The sequence below is a fragment of the Chelon labrosus genome (genome assembly GCF_963514085.1).
Source record: "Chelon labrosus genome assembly, chromosome: 22".
NCBI classification, from domain to species: Eukaryota; Metazoa; Chordata; class Actinopteri; order Mugiliformes; family Mugilidae; genus Chelon; species Chelon labrosus.
Window position 1 is genome coordinate 11,400,084 of NC_140355.1, and position 16,317 is coordinate 11,416,400.

Below are 16,317 nucleotides of genomic sequence, written 5' to 3' on the forward strand. Positions count from 1 at the left end.
AAGCCCTCTCCACTACAGCTTTATTAATGACTGCAGCTTTTTTATCCAAATAAGAAAAAGAAAGCCTCTTGCAGCTAAAATCACTCAGATAACAAGTGCAGGCCACACGGAGGTGCTTTTCTCATTTATTTAATCTTTATTCACCTAGGTTGGGGGGGGATAGACCTCCCCTGGCATTCCAATGTAAAGAGATGTCATTGACAAACACGTCCAACCAAACGAGAGAGGGTGAATAGGATTCCAGTCCATACATAAAATACATTTATTTACTATTTATCGAACCACCAGCATCCATTAGTCCCACACAGCGTCCATCTGTGCTATTAAATATATAGAGATAACATCTATGGAGGGCTTTATTTACTGTATGTGTGAGAGAAAAGGGTACTGGCAGAGAGGGTAGAGCTTATAGATGGAAATAGTGGTGGTGGTGGTGGGGGGCAGCAGCGTTGAGTCATGCCTGCAATGCCCCCCCCTTGTCTACATGATGCCACAGGATGACAAGGGGTTGGCGATCTGGCAGGTGCAGGCCGACTGGCAGTACTGACGCACAGTCTGGTAGCAGCTGCGGTCGGCTTCCCCGCCCCACTGCACGGGCCCGTTGGGGTCAGAGGGCAGGCGGCTTAGGATGCTGGTGTTGATGGCCAGAGCAGCCAGGCCATAGTCAGTGAACAGCACCGTCTCGCGCCGGCACGTGGGGCAGGAGATGAACTTGTACTTGGGACAGGACTCGTAGAGGATCTGCAGGCATTCCTCACACACCGAGTGCAGGCAGGAGAGGATGCGCGGGCGCTTCCCGGCAAAGTTGTAGGTGTGACCGCAGGTGGGGCAGTCCAGGGGCTCGCAAGGCATGACGGGTCCCGATGAGGAGGAGGACGAAGTGGAGGAGGAGGTGGAGGAGGAGCGCAGCACATACTGGTTGACTATGACGTCTTCCATCTTGTAATGGAACTGGTGGTAGCAGATTTCGTTGGCACTGGTTTTGCGCTGCGCCAGGAAGCTCTGCTCCCTGCGCATTATGGGGGCCGGGGGCGACACCATCGGCCTGGGAGACATTGTCACGTCAAGTGTCAGATCGCTGCAGGCCTGGTTGACGATGATCTCGCCTTCACCTCCGCCATCCCACGCCACTCTGGGGGGTGGGGCATAGCGCGGCTGCGTGACGGGCACGGGGCACTCTCTGGGAAACTTCTCCGACTGGATGATCTTGACGGTGTCCATGGGGATGGTGACGGGCTGACGCCTGAGGCAGGACATTCGCACGTTGCTGGAGGTGGAAGAGAGAGGGGCTGTGGCTCTGATCAGCGCTGGACACCGCTGCCTGGTTCTGCTCAAGGGTAAAAAGATTAGCCTTCTTGTCTGAAGTCAGCCATTAGAAGGGACATGGGGACGGATGGTGGCCTCCATGTTTCCCTCAGAGATCCCCCCTGGTGTGCAGTTCTGTCAACCTGAGTCTTTATGAGGGGGAGACAGATAGAGGAGCTCAGCCAGAGCACCACGATATGCTGTGCTTAGTCTCTCACAGCTAATATATACAGAAGATTAAGTCCAGCTTACAGTATCTGACCAGTGTTGACTATTTAAAGGTACTTTTGTTTGTTTTGTTACTTCTGCTGATGTTTTTGTGCTGTCTCTGATGGCTATGGATTTGCTAAAAGGTATTCTCACACACAACGACAACTTCAGCACAAAGATATGTTCTCACTCACTGATAACACAGATAAATAATCTCATATGCACACAGATGCTCACATATATACATACAGTACAGGTTCCTGCATTCACAGAGTGAAGGAGTTGATTACAGGCGATTCAGAAAGAGGTATTGTCTGAAATTATATCCAGTACCTTGCTAAAGGGAAACCCTTCCCTTCAAATGAAGCATTACATGTGTTTCTCACTCAAATGCCTGAGCTCAACTTCCTGTTTTTTGGCTGAGGGTGTGTTAAATGTGGACTTGAGTGCGTGAGAAAGAAAGAATAACTTTCAGTCTTTCTCTACGCTCTTGGTCCAGTTCGGTCAGGTGACCCTGTATGACCCTTTCAGTAGCTTGCTGATAAGAAAGAGGGAGGATGTCTTTTTTTTTTTTGGGAGCTGTCCTATAATGCTCCTGAAAGTTGCTGAAATGGTTCCTTCAAAGTCCAAAGCTCTTAAATTCCTCAGTGGTGAGAGTGAAGGTTTGTTCAGACAGTCCTCCTGACCAAGCAGAAACAGTGATAACAGTCGGAAGAATGTCTCTGTGCTCGTCTCCCCTTTTCGGAGGCTCAGACCTGTTACGTGCGTCAAGATTCCTTTGGTCTTTCATCTACCTGTGAAAAGCAAGAAGACAAAAGATTTTTGTATTATTTTTAGTAAAATACATACAGTAGGCGCTGTTTCCAACAAATTTCTTACATCTGAGATATTAGAGGTTTTACAACATGTTATAAAACAATCACCAGCTGTTTCAGAATGTTTCAGTGTTGACTGATTGGAATTCACTCGTCATTCTTTGTCTGCATGAAGATCAGTTTCTGTGTGTCTTATCTGATGGCGGAGGATGCCAAGATAGATTACCCAGGGAAAATACATTTTGTCCCATTTCCTCTTGCGCCCTGGCCTCGGCCCAGGTGTATCGCTTTAAAGGCTGAGATAATTATCACTCTGTGGCACAGCACAGGGAGCACGCCTTTCTTTTGACTGAACACAATTGGCCTGAAGATTATCCTGATTTGCAGTGTGCTTGGGTGTAACGCCCGTGTTCATCATAGGCAAGGAGGGAGTGAACAAATACAGAGCAATTGTTTTTAATGGATGTAAGTTAATTGATTCATTTAGAGTTATTCTAATCCAATATGCCTTTTGTCAGATTTTGCAAATATATCCTCTCGTGGTCCTGTTGTTGTTGCAGTTTCCAGAGCTGGTGTGCAAGATCTTGTCCTCTCTGGGGGTTTAGGTTTGCAGAAGCAAATGTAGCAACAATTAGCCACCCACTACCTACAACAGCCATCTATAGTTGCATTACTTGCTGTGTCATTGTTCCTAATTTCTGGTTGCTTTGGTGGTGCATGGCCATGCATTTTGCAGGGCGAGCCTCTGTATGCACGGCTCTAAAGGTTAAATATCAACTGGTTTTCTAAGAAATGGCTGAAACCACCCTAAATTGAATTAATTAACTATCCCTTTCCCATTTTATGCTCATAAGAACATCAACATTATTTTGTAAGCACTGTGAAAATCACTTTGGACATTTAAAGACCTTTTTAAAGGTCATGATGTGTAACTACATCTGACACACGTCCACAAAGCTGTGGGTTGCACTTCTGCAGAACTAAAGGGAGGAGTGTGTTTGCTTGATTATTGAGATTAAATATTATTAGCCTTGGGCGGCACAGTGGTGTGGTGGTTAGCACTGATGCCTCATAGCTAGAAGGTTCTGGGTTCAATTGCCGCCTGGGGCCTTTCTGTGTGAAGTTTGCATGTTCTCCCTGTGTCTGTCCACCTTAAATTGAACAAACTGTTTGGTCAATGATATAATGATTAATGATAAATTCAACTTCCTACAGTGACTGTTTTCTAAAGGCATAGAGTAATAAAATACCCAACTACCTGACCCATAACCCAAAAGTAACCGAAATCTTAAATTGGCTTTAAAAAGTGTCGTCCGCCGTTTCGTTCTGTTACTGTCATAGAGGAACTGTATACATTCACAAAGAACATAGTTCACATAGTTCACACATTCCTGCCAATGTCACCAATAATAATAATGGAATGACAGGGCATTTGATTGCATTAGCAAAATAAACACTTCCAGTGAAGCTGTTGCAAGAACTGTGGAAATACCGGGGTTAGGTAACACCGTGCAACGCCACACCACAACATTTTGAGCAGACATCCAAAACTTTTATTGAATTCAATTTAATACAATTTCTAATCTAGTTTTAAGCTTAAATGTGAGTCTGTAAAAGAAACTAAGACCTTACACATTTAAAGACAGTTTAAAGAGTCATAATATGTAACTAGAAGCTGCAGGTGAACTGCGAGCCGTAAACAGTAAGTGTGACTAACGAGTAAATAAAAGCCGCATCTTGCCACACTTGGCGGTCAGAGCGGGTAATTGTGACATGCTTGTGGCCCTGCTCTCGTCATTCTTCCTGCTTCCTGTTCAAACTCTGTCATCTGGTGAGCTGCGTCGGTTCGACTCTAACGCGCGTGGGAACAGGTTACACTCGGCACGGAGGCCTTGTGTCATACTGTGTGTGGGTTTTTTGAAAGAGAACAAGTGTGTGGATGAAAATGTTCAGCTTGACCAAAACAATAGCTGCCAAATAGCAGAAGAGGGAGGATGACACATCGTTCATTCTCTGCACGGCTGTCATCCGTGATGATTCATTAGAGGAGGGAAAAAAAAAACTGTGCAGAGGAGGAGGTGACCTACATGGCGACGAAGAAAGGGAGAGGAAAAAAAAAAAAGATAGAGCAGAGGGAGCACAGGTCCTGGTTTCTATTTATGGTTTGTTTATCTGTTCACTTCTCAGTGGTTTCCTGCCCCCAACCTCTACTGAAGATTCACACCGAATCATAAAGGCGCACCTAACAGGCGGAAGTGCTTCAGCCTTTTCACGTGATTTAGCGAGCCATATCGGGCGAGCGCGCCGAACATTTGTTTCTCCCATTTATCCTTTCTCCACGAATCTGTCGACATACTTGACAGCGCGCGGCCCTCAGACAAAAAAGAGCTGTTTGCCAGCATCACTCACGATCTCACCAAATGTGTCCGACCAGCGCTGAAGTGCTGCAACACTTCTCCCAAAATAGCCTCTGTTTCTTTCTAGCCCTCTTGCGCGCACAGTAGCTAGTCATTCATACACACTACATAAGCCTGGGAGTTAGCAGACGAAATAAAACACTGATTTTGAGATGTTTAGGAGGCATTGTTTCATGTGTTCACTGTATACGACCTTACATTTGCAGACATGACGAAGAAAACTGTCCAGATTTTGTCCAGTTTTTATTTGCTTTTTTATTCATAAATGCTGATAAGAACCATTACTTTATACTTCACTAAACGATAAACACAAAATCATATTAATAATAACAAAACTAGAAAAATTATAACACAATATGTTCATAATCATTACTAGATATCAGACTATAATATATCTGTCATCAGCGTATAAAGTAATTCATGTTCTTGCTGAGGCATGGTCAGCTTTTTAGTTTATTATTTATTCTCTGCTCAGATATTTACTGATTTAAATTAGACTGCATCCTAGTTAGATCCAGGTTTGTCTTTGCTTTAGGCCTGAATGTTGAATCTATAATACAGAATTATTCGAATTAGCCATAGATCAATATAAAGTGGGGCACGAAATTAGATATAACAAAAATGCCAAACATACTGTATGTTGGAGGTCATTCAGAAATCGTGTTGGTGACATTTAGAGTATCCATAAAAAGTCTTTACTATAATTTCATATAAAAAAAAAATAATATATTATTAATAGAAATTAAAGGGAATTACTGTTTTTTACAACCTGGACCTTATTTCTGGCATAAAATACGATCTGCACGTCCGTGAATAGATAACAGGTAACTCCGGACTCAACGGGGAATAGCACTAGCGTATCATAACAAAATATTGGTGAAATGAACGACTTTCGCGGCAGATAATGCGTTATTTAGAGGCTGCGTTTCGGTGCCCCAATCACTCCCACTATATGGATATACGCGGCACTCCACTGGAGCTAAATAACGTCCGAACGACACCAAAGTTATATGGGTGAGTAAACGATCGTATTTTATGCCAGAAATAAGGTCCAGGTTGTAAAAAACGATTCCCGTTAAAAATCGTCATCAAAATTCCAGTTTTAAAATATTCATTTATACCTCAAGGGGAAATTCAAGGCAAACAGGTACTACAAGTACACACAAATACACACTATACACACAATTTGTTCACACACTTCAAAGAAAAAAAACCCCACAAGCAATATGAACAACATGATGGTGTCAAAATGCCAAAGCACACAAGCAGAGATACACAAGGTACAAAAAGTTCGAGTGGGTGAAGTTATGAGTCATCGGTCTGCACACAGCCAAATCGGCCATTTCCTGTACTATTCCTGCTCAGCAATCTGAACGCCTCTGGAATTAAACCAAACTTTCTTGTGTTTTGCCAATAATCTTTGAGCCTTTGCAGTCGGGTCCTATTGACAAGGCCAGGTGAACCAGCATGTAAATGAAAAATGTGAAATGCTTTCAGTACAAGAACCGTTCTTATCAATCAATCAATGCTCGAATAACGACTGATCAGATCAGATGTCTTGTAAAAATAAATGTCTAATAATGGAAAGGGTCAAGTTGATAAAGCATCTAGGCTGCATGAGGAGCCTTGGAGCCTGCGGGAGACGTAGCGGCTAAAATTACCCTCTAATTTGGTCACAGAGCTATGAAAAGAGCTGATAACTGATGCAGGCTGCCTCCTGACGGGCCGGTGTTGACTCACCCTCCTCCTAATCGACGGAGCCCTATCCTGTTATGTAAGGAGCTCTTCTTCGATCCAGCCACCATATTAACACAGCATAAACTGCTGCAGCTCTCCACAGTCTTGACATTGTGTGGGCGTGAGTGTCCGTGTGTGCGCGCAGCTCTGGATGCCGTTCATGCAGCCGAATTATTACGCTAATGAAATCATGAGAGGCATTTGACCTCATCATCGCTAGCGAGAGGAGGAAGAGGAGAGCTGACCACAGGGTTGTCAGAGGAGTCTGCCTCAGCAGCAAATTCCACATACCGTTAAACACACACACACACACACACACACACACATCCTAGAACATTCTCACTCTCAGACGACTCCCCATCACTCACAGGGCAACACCCCTTACATTCCTGTGAACACACAAACAAACTGATAACTTGCTGATATGAGCCGCTAAAGTCAATGACTTTAAATGCTTCTACTCTGTCATGATTAAACTGACACACAAATACAAAGAGGAAAAACACACAGCTAGGATATTCTTCTTGTATTTCATACACAAAGCTTCGCCCCAGTGCCCATGATCACTGGATAGATTCCACCTGTGCAGATCAGAGTGCAGGAGAAGGGCACCATGTTCTGAATGAGTCATCGACGGTGCGGATTCGTCTATCCTCCCCTGTCTGTCTGCTTCATTTTTTTTTTTCTCAGCAAAATCTACCTCCATCCATCCATCCATCCATCCATCTATCTATCTATATGTTGGCCCAGGAAAAACAGAGGGTCCGGCTCTCTGTGCCTCTATGCCACATGCCAGCAGCATGTCAGGTATGCCAGCTATGTTGAGATGTCAGACCTCGGCTGGTACAAAACACTGACATAGTTCTGCTCGGACCTGTGGGGAATTATTATCATTCTGTTGTGTTTTGATTGCATAACATGTTATGACCTTAGCGTGGTCTGAGGACAAATCCCCCTAGATTTGCTGTGCGTTTGCCGGCTGCAGCTTTTCTCTGCAGAGCATGGAGTTTGCAGAGATTCAGTAACAGTCATGTAAATGCAGGAGGATTTGCTTCTGCTGTGGGGTATTATACAATAATATAGATGGAGATGAGAGCAACTGGAACTGTTACTGCAAAACTATAAATGCAAAGATATTTGTTTTGCATCTATATTATGTTTGAGTAAAGCAATACATTTCCTTTACATGTATAGAACGGTAGCTACTTTCATTTAGATCCTAATATTCAAATACATCTGTGTGTTTTCCTTCAGGATTTAGATCCACATATGATATGTGCATCTCTCCATCTGTCATATTCCCAGTCAGCTGTGTAACTGCAGACGATGTTTGTGTTTTTGCACAGGCAGAAAGGGCTCTCGGCGTGCGTGTGTGGCAAGGTGTTGTTTTCAATAATTCAGCCCGCTGTCATTCACGGCAGACATCGGCCATTTTGCCTCGCATTTCATTACAGCCAAGTGCTCTTTGTTCTCGTGTGTGTAGCTCTCGCAGCAACATGGCAGAGGTGCACACGGGCCGAGAAATAAAAGCAATAACCGACATCGCTCTTCCTGACACGGACCTCATTGAAGATTTATGAGGGGAAAGCTCAGCAAGAAGAGCCCACCGCTCTTCAATAACAACAGCCGCTTGATTGATTAAGGCCATTGATTTTTTTCTTTTGAGGAGGCTGCCTCAGCACAGGTTTAAGGTGAATGCCGTTGTCGGAGAGGGGCTAATATGGGAGATAGGAGGAATATTTGGACTGTGTGTGTGATGGAGCGGAGGTTTAGCGTGCTGATCTCATGTGGGAGGGGTGCGTTTGGGAGCAGCAGTTATGCAATCGCAGCATGGTGTGCTGAGCACTCTCACTGCAGCGCCAATGCATGGCCAATATGGAGATGCCTTAGTGTTGCTGACAACTACAGAACAGGCCGTTCCTTTTTTTGTCCTTATTACCCCCTCATACCTCCCCCTCCTACCCCTGCTGTCTGTCTGTGCACAGGTCTGTCAAATGTCAAGACTGCTGGAGACAGGAAACCCTCAAGATACCGTCTACACCCAAACATGATCAGGGTCTATTCATAGTTTCCAGCTACTGCTTATGGTCTGCGTAGATAAGGAGGTAGGTGTGCAGGTGCTGGTATCTTTTTCGCACACATGTTTGTGTCCATTCATACATCCGCGTGTGAGTGTTTGTGTGTGTGTGTGTCTGCAAAATGGACGACCATGATGCAACGACCACGCAAATCCCAGCTTAACGTAACAACGCTAAAAGGCAAAGAATACCTCTGCCCCTTTAAGCTTTGTGTAAATAGACATAAACACAAATGCACGCAACACAGATGAGCCACACCTCACAGGCTGGAAACATACAGATCATACAAATACATAATCTGAAGATCAACACACTGAAAAACATCAGTATCTCCATCATGAAACAGATGCCAAAGCCATGTCTGATTCTCACCTGCCTGCTTGCGCACTTGTCTCGTTCCAGCCCTTTTCAGCCGCCCTGCTCCTGTTCCAGGTTTTGCGGAGATATCTTGATGAAGATAAACCAAGCTGCTCTGTCTCTGTGTCCTGTGTATGTCTCATTAGAGGGATGACGCTCTCTTCTGTCTGTTTTTATTCTAGAAGGATGCACATCGAGCAGCAGTGAAGGGAAGGAAAAGATGGAGGAGACATAAGATGGAGGAAGCTGTTGCAAGGTGGATACATCACGTCTCTGGCTGCTTTCACCGTGCTCCGCATCCCTTGTTCTTCTACTCGTCTCCCCTCTGGTACCTTTGTCCTTCACTCTCCCAATTCAGATCCTTCTCCTCCAAGCTGTGGCAGAGCGTCTCCCCTTGTTATCTCTTTCTCCATCCCCCTTGTTTTCTCTCTTTTCTCCAATTATTCAGTCTATTCTGTTCAGTGACCTGAACTTCTGGGCTGCATCTCTTTCTTTCCTTCTTTCCTTTCTCCTTGCTTCTTTCTTCTGGTCCTCAGGTAAATCTCTCTTCTCCTTCTCTCCCTCTCCTCTTCTGTTATCTCTCCTCTTGGCTCAGCTGCCGTTCATTACCGCTCTTTCTCCTCCTCCGTCTGCTTCACTCAGTGCACCTCACAGTTACACATGCGCAGTGTTTTCACACATACATGCATGCACACACTCACAAACACACAAGCCTTCCCTCTCTCTCAGTGTCTCTGCTTCTGGCACCGTCCTTATGCATGTGGTTTATTTTGCCAGCCCACCCCCTCCTCTCTCTCTCTCTCTCTCTCTCTCTCTCTCTCGCTCTCTCTCTCTCTCGCTCTCTCTCTCTCTCTCTCTCGCTCTCTCCCACACACACACACTGCCTCTCTTTTTCTCTCGTTCACTCTCTCTCGCTGCAGCACACACTGCAGTGCCTCTGCAGGCAGGATCACGTTTTCTCGTTGCCAGAGAAAATATTTCAGCCAATGAGAAACATTTACAACTTCCCCCCGCCCCTATCTAAACACACAGAGGCACATTTACACACAAACGCACACAGACATCTTAGATATGAACCCACCAGAAGCTATGAATCATATTTAACATCACACACCATCTGGGCACAGAAAGGAAATGCAGGAAGCTAGTGTAAAGAGATCTAATGGCCAGAGAGCAGCACATCTGATATGGGCATAAAAAAAAAAACCAACACAAATTCACTCAGTAATTGACTTTGTGTCAAACAGCCGAATGGAAGCTTTGCAAAAACAAATCATTTTCATCACATACCACATTTACAATATCCCATTCATGATTCCAGCTATGGATGGCTGTGAGCCTTAAAGCAGCAGAGAGAAGACATTTGTATTCATTCCTGCTTTTACTCTTCTAAAAAAAAAATAAAAAAATGGACTGCTAAATTTCCTCAGAAACTTGAAGGCAGCACTGTCCTAAGCTCCCAACACAGATCAGGAAATGCAGTGATGTTGCATAACGAGGGTTTTTAATAAGTTTCCTTTCTGCTCAAGCCTTAATGCTGACCAATAAATAATCCTGAGATCAAAGTGACATGAATTTCCAATGTAAGAGGGATATGCTCACATAACGTGGGCTTGAATGCATAATGTAACAAGGGGCTGTGGTGCACAACAGACAGTATGAACATCAAATAGCTCCTGTTTGCTGTAATCTCAGGAGTTAATGCTGAGTATTAGTTTCTATGAAGCTGCATTTCACAGAAGTATGTGGACGAGCCACATTTGGTGTGTTCATGTGGACACTATTATTATCAGTATAATAATCCAGTCAGAACAAAAATGCTATATTATCTAATAATCTAATAATAATAATAATAATAATAATAAAAAAATACATAGGAACCTGTTATTGTATTGTTTTTCAGGAATGCATATATTTCCAGGACAAAGGAGACCACAATATCATTTTGAAGCAAACTAAAGACTTCCTCAACACCTTGAGGTATGTTTTATTTTTTTGGGAGGGGGGGTCTTTGGGTCCTATGGGTTGAAGGAAGGGGCCTCTGTGGATTGGGCTTGTTCCAGTGCATCCCACAGATACCTGATCAGTTTGGGATCTAGTGAATTTGTAGGCCAGGTCAACACCTTGTGCTGTTCATGTTCATGTTTTTGATCCTAAACCGTTTTTGTGTGTGTAGCTGTGTCAGGCTGCATCCTGCTGGGGATGGCTGCTGCCATCAAGGAGTGTCATTGCTATGGGGTGGGGGTGCATGGTCTGGTCTAGGTGGGTGGTACATGTTTAAGTAACATCCACATGAATGCCAGGTCCAACAGTTTTCCAGCAGAACACTGTATTGTCACAAGATGGTCAATGTTATTTACTTCACCTGTCAGTGGTCATAATGTTGTGGCCGATTGGGGTATATAATACTTTGCAGTCCAAAGTGATTGTAACATTGTTACTTCATAATCAGACAGCTGCCACTGGAGACAGAAATAGATAGATTGTAGTTCACCATCTCTGTGACAAAAAGCAGCTTGTATACTGTGTATAAATGCTGCATTGGGGAAGTAATGTGTTAATGGAGTTGTGCAACTTCTAGACTCTGGATGATATGCAGGTTTCAACTGCTAGTAAGGCTGTCTTCTTTATCAACAGAAGGGAAAATTGCTTTATTTTCCTACATTTTTCCTCAGACGCATGTGCAGAGGGAGATATCACCATCAACAATGACACGTAGGAACCAGAATTACTCTATGCACGTATGCGTTACTGAAAAGTTACATGGATAAATAAAGGGCTGATAATTATATGATACACTCCATCTTGTAAAGTCCTAAAATAATATGCCCTACTAAATACACGACAGAAATTAGTATAATCAACAAATGCAAATTTAAAACAATAACTACTGTTACATAATTGAATATTTAAAGATTCTTTCCATCAGTTTGAAGCATTTTCAGGTCTGTGGGCTGGAAACTGGAGAAATTCTACTCAACTCAGTTCTACAGTATGTTGTGTTAATTATAGGCAATGAATCACCAGGTTTTATTCAGTCCTGTAGAGAATGTGTGAACTCAGTGGCTTCATGGCGAGGACAGGACGTCTAGAGAGCTCCATGCAAATCAAGGCCTAAGTTATGATAGCTAATAATGGTAAGTAAATATACCTCCTGGCAGGAGGACGATAGGTTGATAAAATGTTTTCATTTCCATAAGCGAAATACAAACTTGCAATGAGAGGTTGTTCGAGGCAAGCTTTAAGTGACAGCAAATAATAACTATTAGAAGCTAACAGTTAGCTAGCTTTAATCTGTATTTAATAGACCAGTGGTTCCCAAACTTTTCACAGCCTGTACCCCTTCAGACATTTTACCTCCAGCCATGTACCCCCTACTCTCACGCACTTGTAGCAGCTAGAAAAAGAAATGTCTGTGAGCCTTCCGCCACCCCCACCACCCACATTTAGCATGCATAACATACAAATAAAATCTCTTAAAGTGAATTATTTCTCACAAAACAGATTTATTTACCAGCATTTTCAGTGAGCAACAGCAGTTCACTTTTGAAAAAAGAAATCTACCAAACATTTCTACATTGACAGCTCAAATGACAGAAAGTTATCAGAATTGTTGACGACATAATTTAAAGACCCAATCAAGAACGAGATTTGCTTGTTTCTGGGGGGGAAATAACTGTAGCGAGTATATCATCAGGAGATTTGCACCTGCCCACCAATCACAGACAGGGAATCGGCGTCTTTCTCATTTAGGTGACCAAGCGCTAGCTACATTAGCAGCAAACTGATACATAGCTTCAAAGCCAGTTGTCCTACAATCTAGCTATTAACATAATTGACTCACATGAAAAACAGTCTTTTGATTTTTCATTTAGGTGGAGAATCATAAAATGAGAAAACAACACGTTATCCGTTTTTTCAGTTTCAAAATGTAATCAGGCTGAGTTCAGAATCAACTCTTTCGCGTACCCTCTACGTCACTTTGCGCACCCCTGGGAGTACTCGTACCCCAGATTGGGAATCACTGTAATAGACCTATAATGATGGCAGGAAGACGAGCTAATTTGTAGTTTTTCTTCATTCTTACTCATTCTTTATAAATACAAACTGGAAAATATGTGTTTAAGCTACAGCTTATGATGAGTCATTTGGCACATAATCCATTGACAACTACTGATATTTTAAGTTTTTTGTCTTTTTTTCAAGCTAGAATTGCAGATAATCACTGAGTTCAGCCTCTTAAGTGTGAAGATTTTTGTTTTTGGTATAATAGTAAATATGCACATTATTGTTAAATAGAGCACCTTGGGCTCTTCAACACTGCACTCGCTACGGTTACTCCCCTCTTTCTGACATTTACAACCAGTCACTTAATCTGTGATGTAAATATTTGTTGAGTGCTTTAGCACGACAAAAAGACATGTGTTGGCGATACAAAAAACATTTACAGTTGGACAGACTGTCGATGTTTAAGAATAGGCCAAAATCAATATGCACTCTTTTCAAGTGTCACTGTAGCTAGACATATTTGAAATGTGTGTGCAGGAAGTTTAAGGCCAATTTGCAGCTGGTCATAAAATGAGGTTTATGGGTAAGTCAGAGTCTTTGGTTTGTGTGTGTTTTTGTGTGTGGTTTTCCTTTTAAACAAATGTCACGCTGCAGTCTCCAGAGGTGAAGAGGCGTTTAGACCTGACAATCCACAGCATGTAATTGTAGTGCTAGAGCAGTAACATCATGTAAGACATATTTCTTTCAACAATACCTGGTAATGTATTATATCACAGCCGCCTAGTAGCCAGCTGAAGAACAGGCTGAAGAAAACTGGAAATAATTAATTATCCTTGTTTGTTACAGGACACTTAGACTGAGGCCAGTAAAATAAGAGCACGAGTCAGATCAGCACTACACCATTTCGGTAAATACACCACGTGCCACACTAGTGACTATTATTCTATGACATCTAGGCGTGATGGCAGAAGAGAAAGGGCTTAAAGCTTTTAAAGTTGTGCATCAACCTGTGTCGAGTAATCTTGTCACGTGTAGTGAGGCTCCTGTGCCAGCAGGAGGCTCCTGTGTCTCGGCCATCTGTCTTCGTTTTTTACACGTTGCACCGATTGTGCTTGTATTTGGACAGAGTAATGCGCTAATTCATAATCACTATGATTTCAGAACAGCTTGATGGATCTTTAGGCACACATTTCACCGAAGCGTTTGAATAGATTATATAGTATATAAATTACCAAATCAGGTAGGCTACTGTGCATTAAGATCCCAATTTTGAAGGTTTTCAGTTAAATTAATATAAGTTAAGTCATTATCTAAAGAGGATGATCAAATGAGGTTAACACAATAGTCGCTGGCACTATGACCCACTAATGAAATTATATGAAAGTCCCTGCATTTTGCAGGATTAGTAACTGTGTGGTGGTATTCCTGAACACAAATTCAGACAGCTTACAGTTAGTGGTGCATGGTCCATCACCCAACAATTGTGTTTTTTTTATCATAGACGGTAGATGGAGCTAACACAACAGCTCCACACACTGACCTGTGTGTGGTGGAGAACATTTCTGCTGAAGTTGCAAGTAAATGTTACTATGGCCTATTAAACAAAGACAAGGAAGGTAATTATTATACAACCGAAACTGTTCGGATCTCTTGGACGGAAAGTTCAAACCACGTCTGCAATTATCGCTCCATCTCGTAAAGTCCTAAAATGCAATTATCAACCTTTGAAACTATCAGACTGATCATCCAGTGTGTAAGATTTAGAGGTATCACAGAAATGCAATGTAGTATTCACAATTCTGTTATTCTGTAGTGTATAATCACCATTTACTATGAATGATGTTTTTGTTGGCTTAGAAGGAATCCTTCATATCTATTCACGTCTACATAAAGAAAAGATCAACATCCATGGCCTTCTGCATTTTTACACCGAAGTGACAGCAACTGTCGGTGCAACTGTCGGTTCCCCTGGACTTTTGGAAAGGGAGCGTTGAAGGAGCCATATTCAGCTGGTTGCAGTCATTAGCTGGATATAAAGAATAATAAATATATATAATAATGAATAGGTGAATTTCTATAGTGACCAAACCACTTTTTTTACCAGACTGTAAAAACAGACTCATGCTTATTTCTGCAATAAAGTTGGACATTTTAACAGAGGGGTCTATTCACTTTTAAGTATTCAGGTGTTCACAACATGCTCAACCCTTATTTCCTATTTTCACTGGACATTCTGCTATCATACTTTCTGTACGTTTCTTAGTTTCTTATGGCTGTTCATAGAGATACTGTGAACATTATATTCTGGGGAATTAAAAGATGTCATGTCAATATTTTAAAGCTCTTTGTCTTCAAACAATGATCCACTGTCAAACTAGGTTGCACACTACAATTCAGTCTTTTGTTTGCAGTTTTCAAAGAATTCAGAATATGTCTCGTCTCTTCGTTACTTATCACAGTGAATAAAGATGGCTGACGCATAGCTTTCTTGGATTCTAGTACTGAAACAAAAATTTCTCTTCTTATGCGTGAGACAAGAGACACGTGATCTGACTTTCCTTACTCTCAATCTCCGCGTGGATCAGCAGATTCACTGCCAGACAAATGATCTGGACAGCTATAAAGTAATTTGCAGCTGGTAGAGATATACACTGGGATAAAAGAAATAAAACCACATGAAAACAAAGTGTGCAGGTCCAAGGCAGAAATCACAAATCATTCGACAGCGGTCGGTGTACATTAACTACAGAGGTGGTGATAAGACTGAGATAATAACCGTGTTTTGATGGGAGTGACTCGCAAGCCTTGACGGTAAATTAAAAAGTGATCATGAGTGTTGTCTTTCAACTTTTAGTCATCAAGTAAACACAGGATAAGAAGTAAACTTAATTAATGGCAGGTTCTACCTGTAAATTAAAGTGTGATAAAGCAGGAAACTATCCTTTTACATTATTAACAAAAACAACATCAGTGCCACGAGAGGCACAGAGTCAAAGTCAGACAGCGCCTCTTCCTTGAGATGTTTTTATTCACCAACAGTTAAAACAACACACAGTAAGGTGCATAGATTTAAGAAGTGAGCGCACATTTCGAGGAAATACAATTAACTTAAATACAATGAGGTAGCACACAGTAATTATGAAGGATTTTAAAATCTCTTGTCCTTCATTGGTTATATATGACAAGTGACCTGCTGGCATTCTGTGGATCACACCTTTCTTAATGACTCAAGCCAGTATCCTGGATTAAAGCGCTCATGTGTGAACTCATGAGCCAACAAAGGTGTATTAAAAATTGCCAAGTAAGGAGATCAGTTGCTGTGGCTGAAATGAATTCAGCATTCATATCAAAATGTACAAGCTACTGATAATTTTATCGAGTCTTTGTGAA

General features: G+C 42.3%; 1 protein-coding gene across 2 annotated transcripts; it reads right to left on the reverse strand.

The window, feature by feature from the left end:
* Positions 1–64: 64 nt before the first annotated feature.
* rnf208 (ring finger protein 208) lies at positions 65–9,629 on the reverse strand. Of its 2 annotated transcripts, none has more exons than XM_084572881.1 (2): positions 8,935–9,629; positions 65–2,305 (listed from the first exon to the last, which is right to left on the reverse strand). In XM_084572881.1, exon 2 carries the CDS (start codon positions 1,255–1,257, stop codon positions 481–483), a length of 777 nt encoding a protein of 258 aa, XP_084429007.1. In that variant the 5' UTR covers positions 1,258–2,305; positions 8,935–9,629; the 3' UTR covers positions 65–480. The 2 variants fall into 2 exon arrangements, with proteins under 2 accessions (XP_084429007.1, XP_084429006.1); XM_084572880.1 differs by having other exon boundaries at positions 65–2,309.
* Between the last annotated feature and the right edge of the window lie 6,688 nt (positions 9,630–16,317).

Coding starts and splice junctions, on each gene's coding strand:
- rnf208 (XM_084572881.1), bottom strand. CDS start 1,257: ATGTCCTGCCTCAGGCGTCAGCCCGTCACCATCCCCATGGACACCGTC.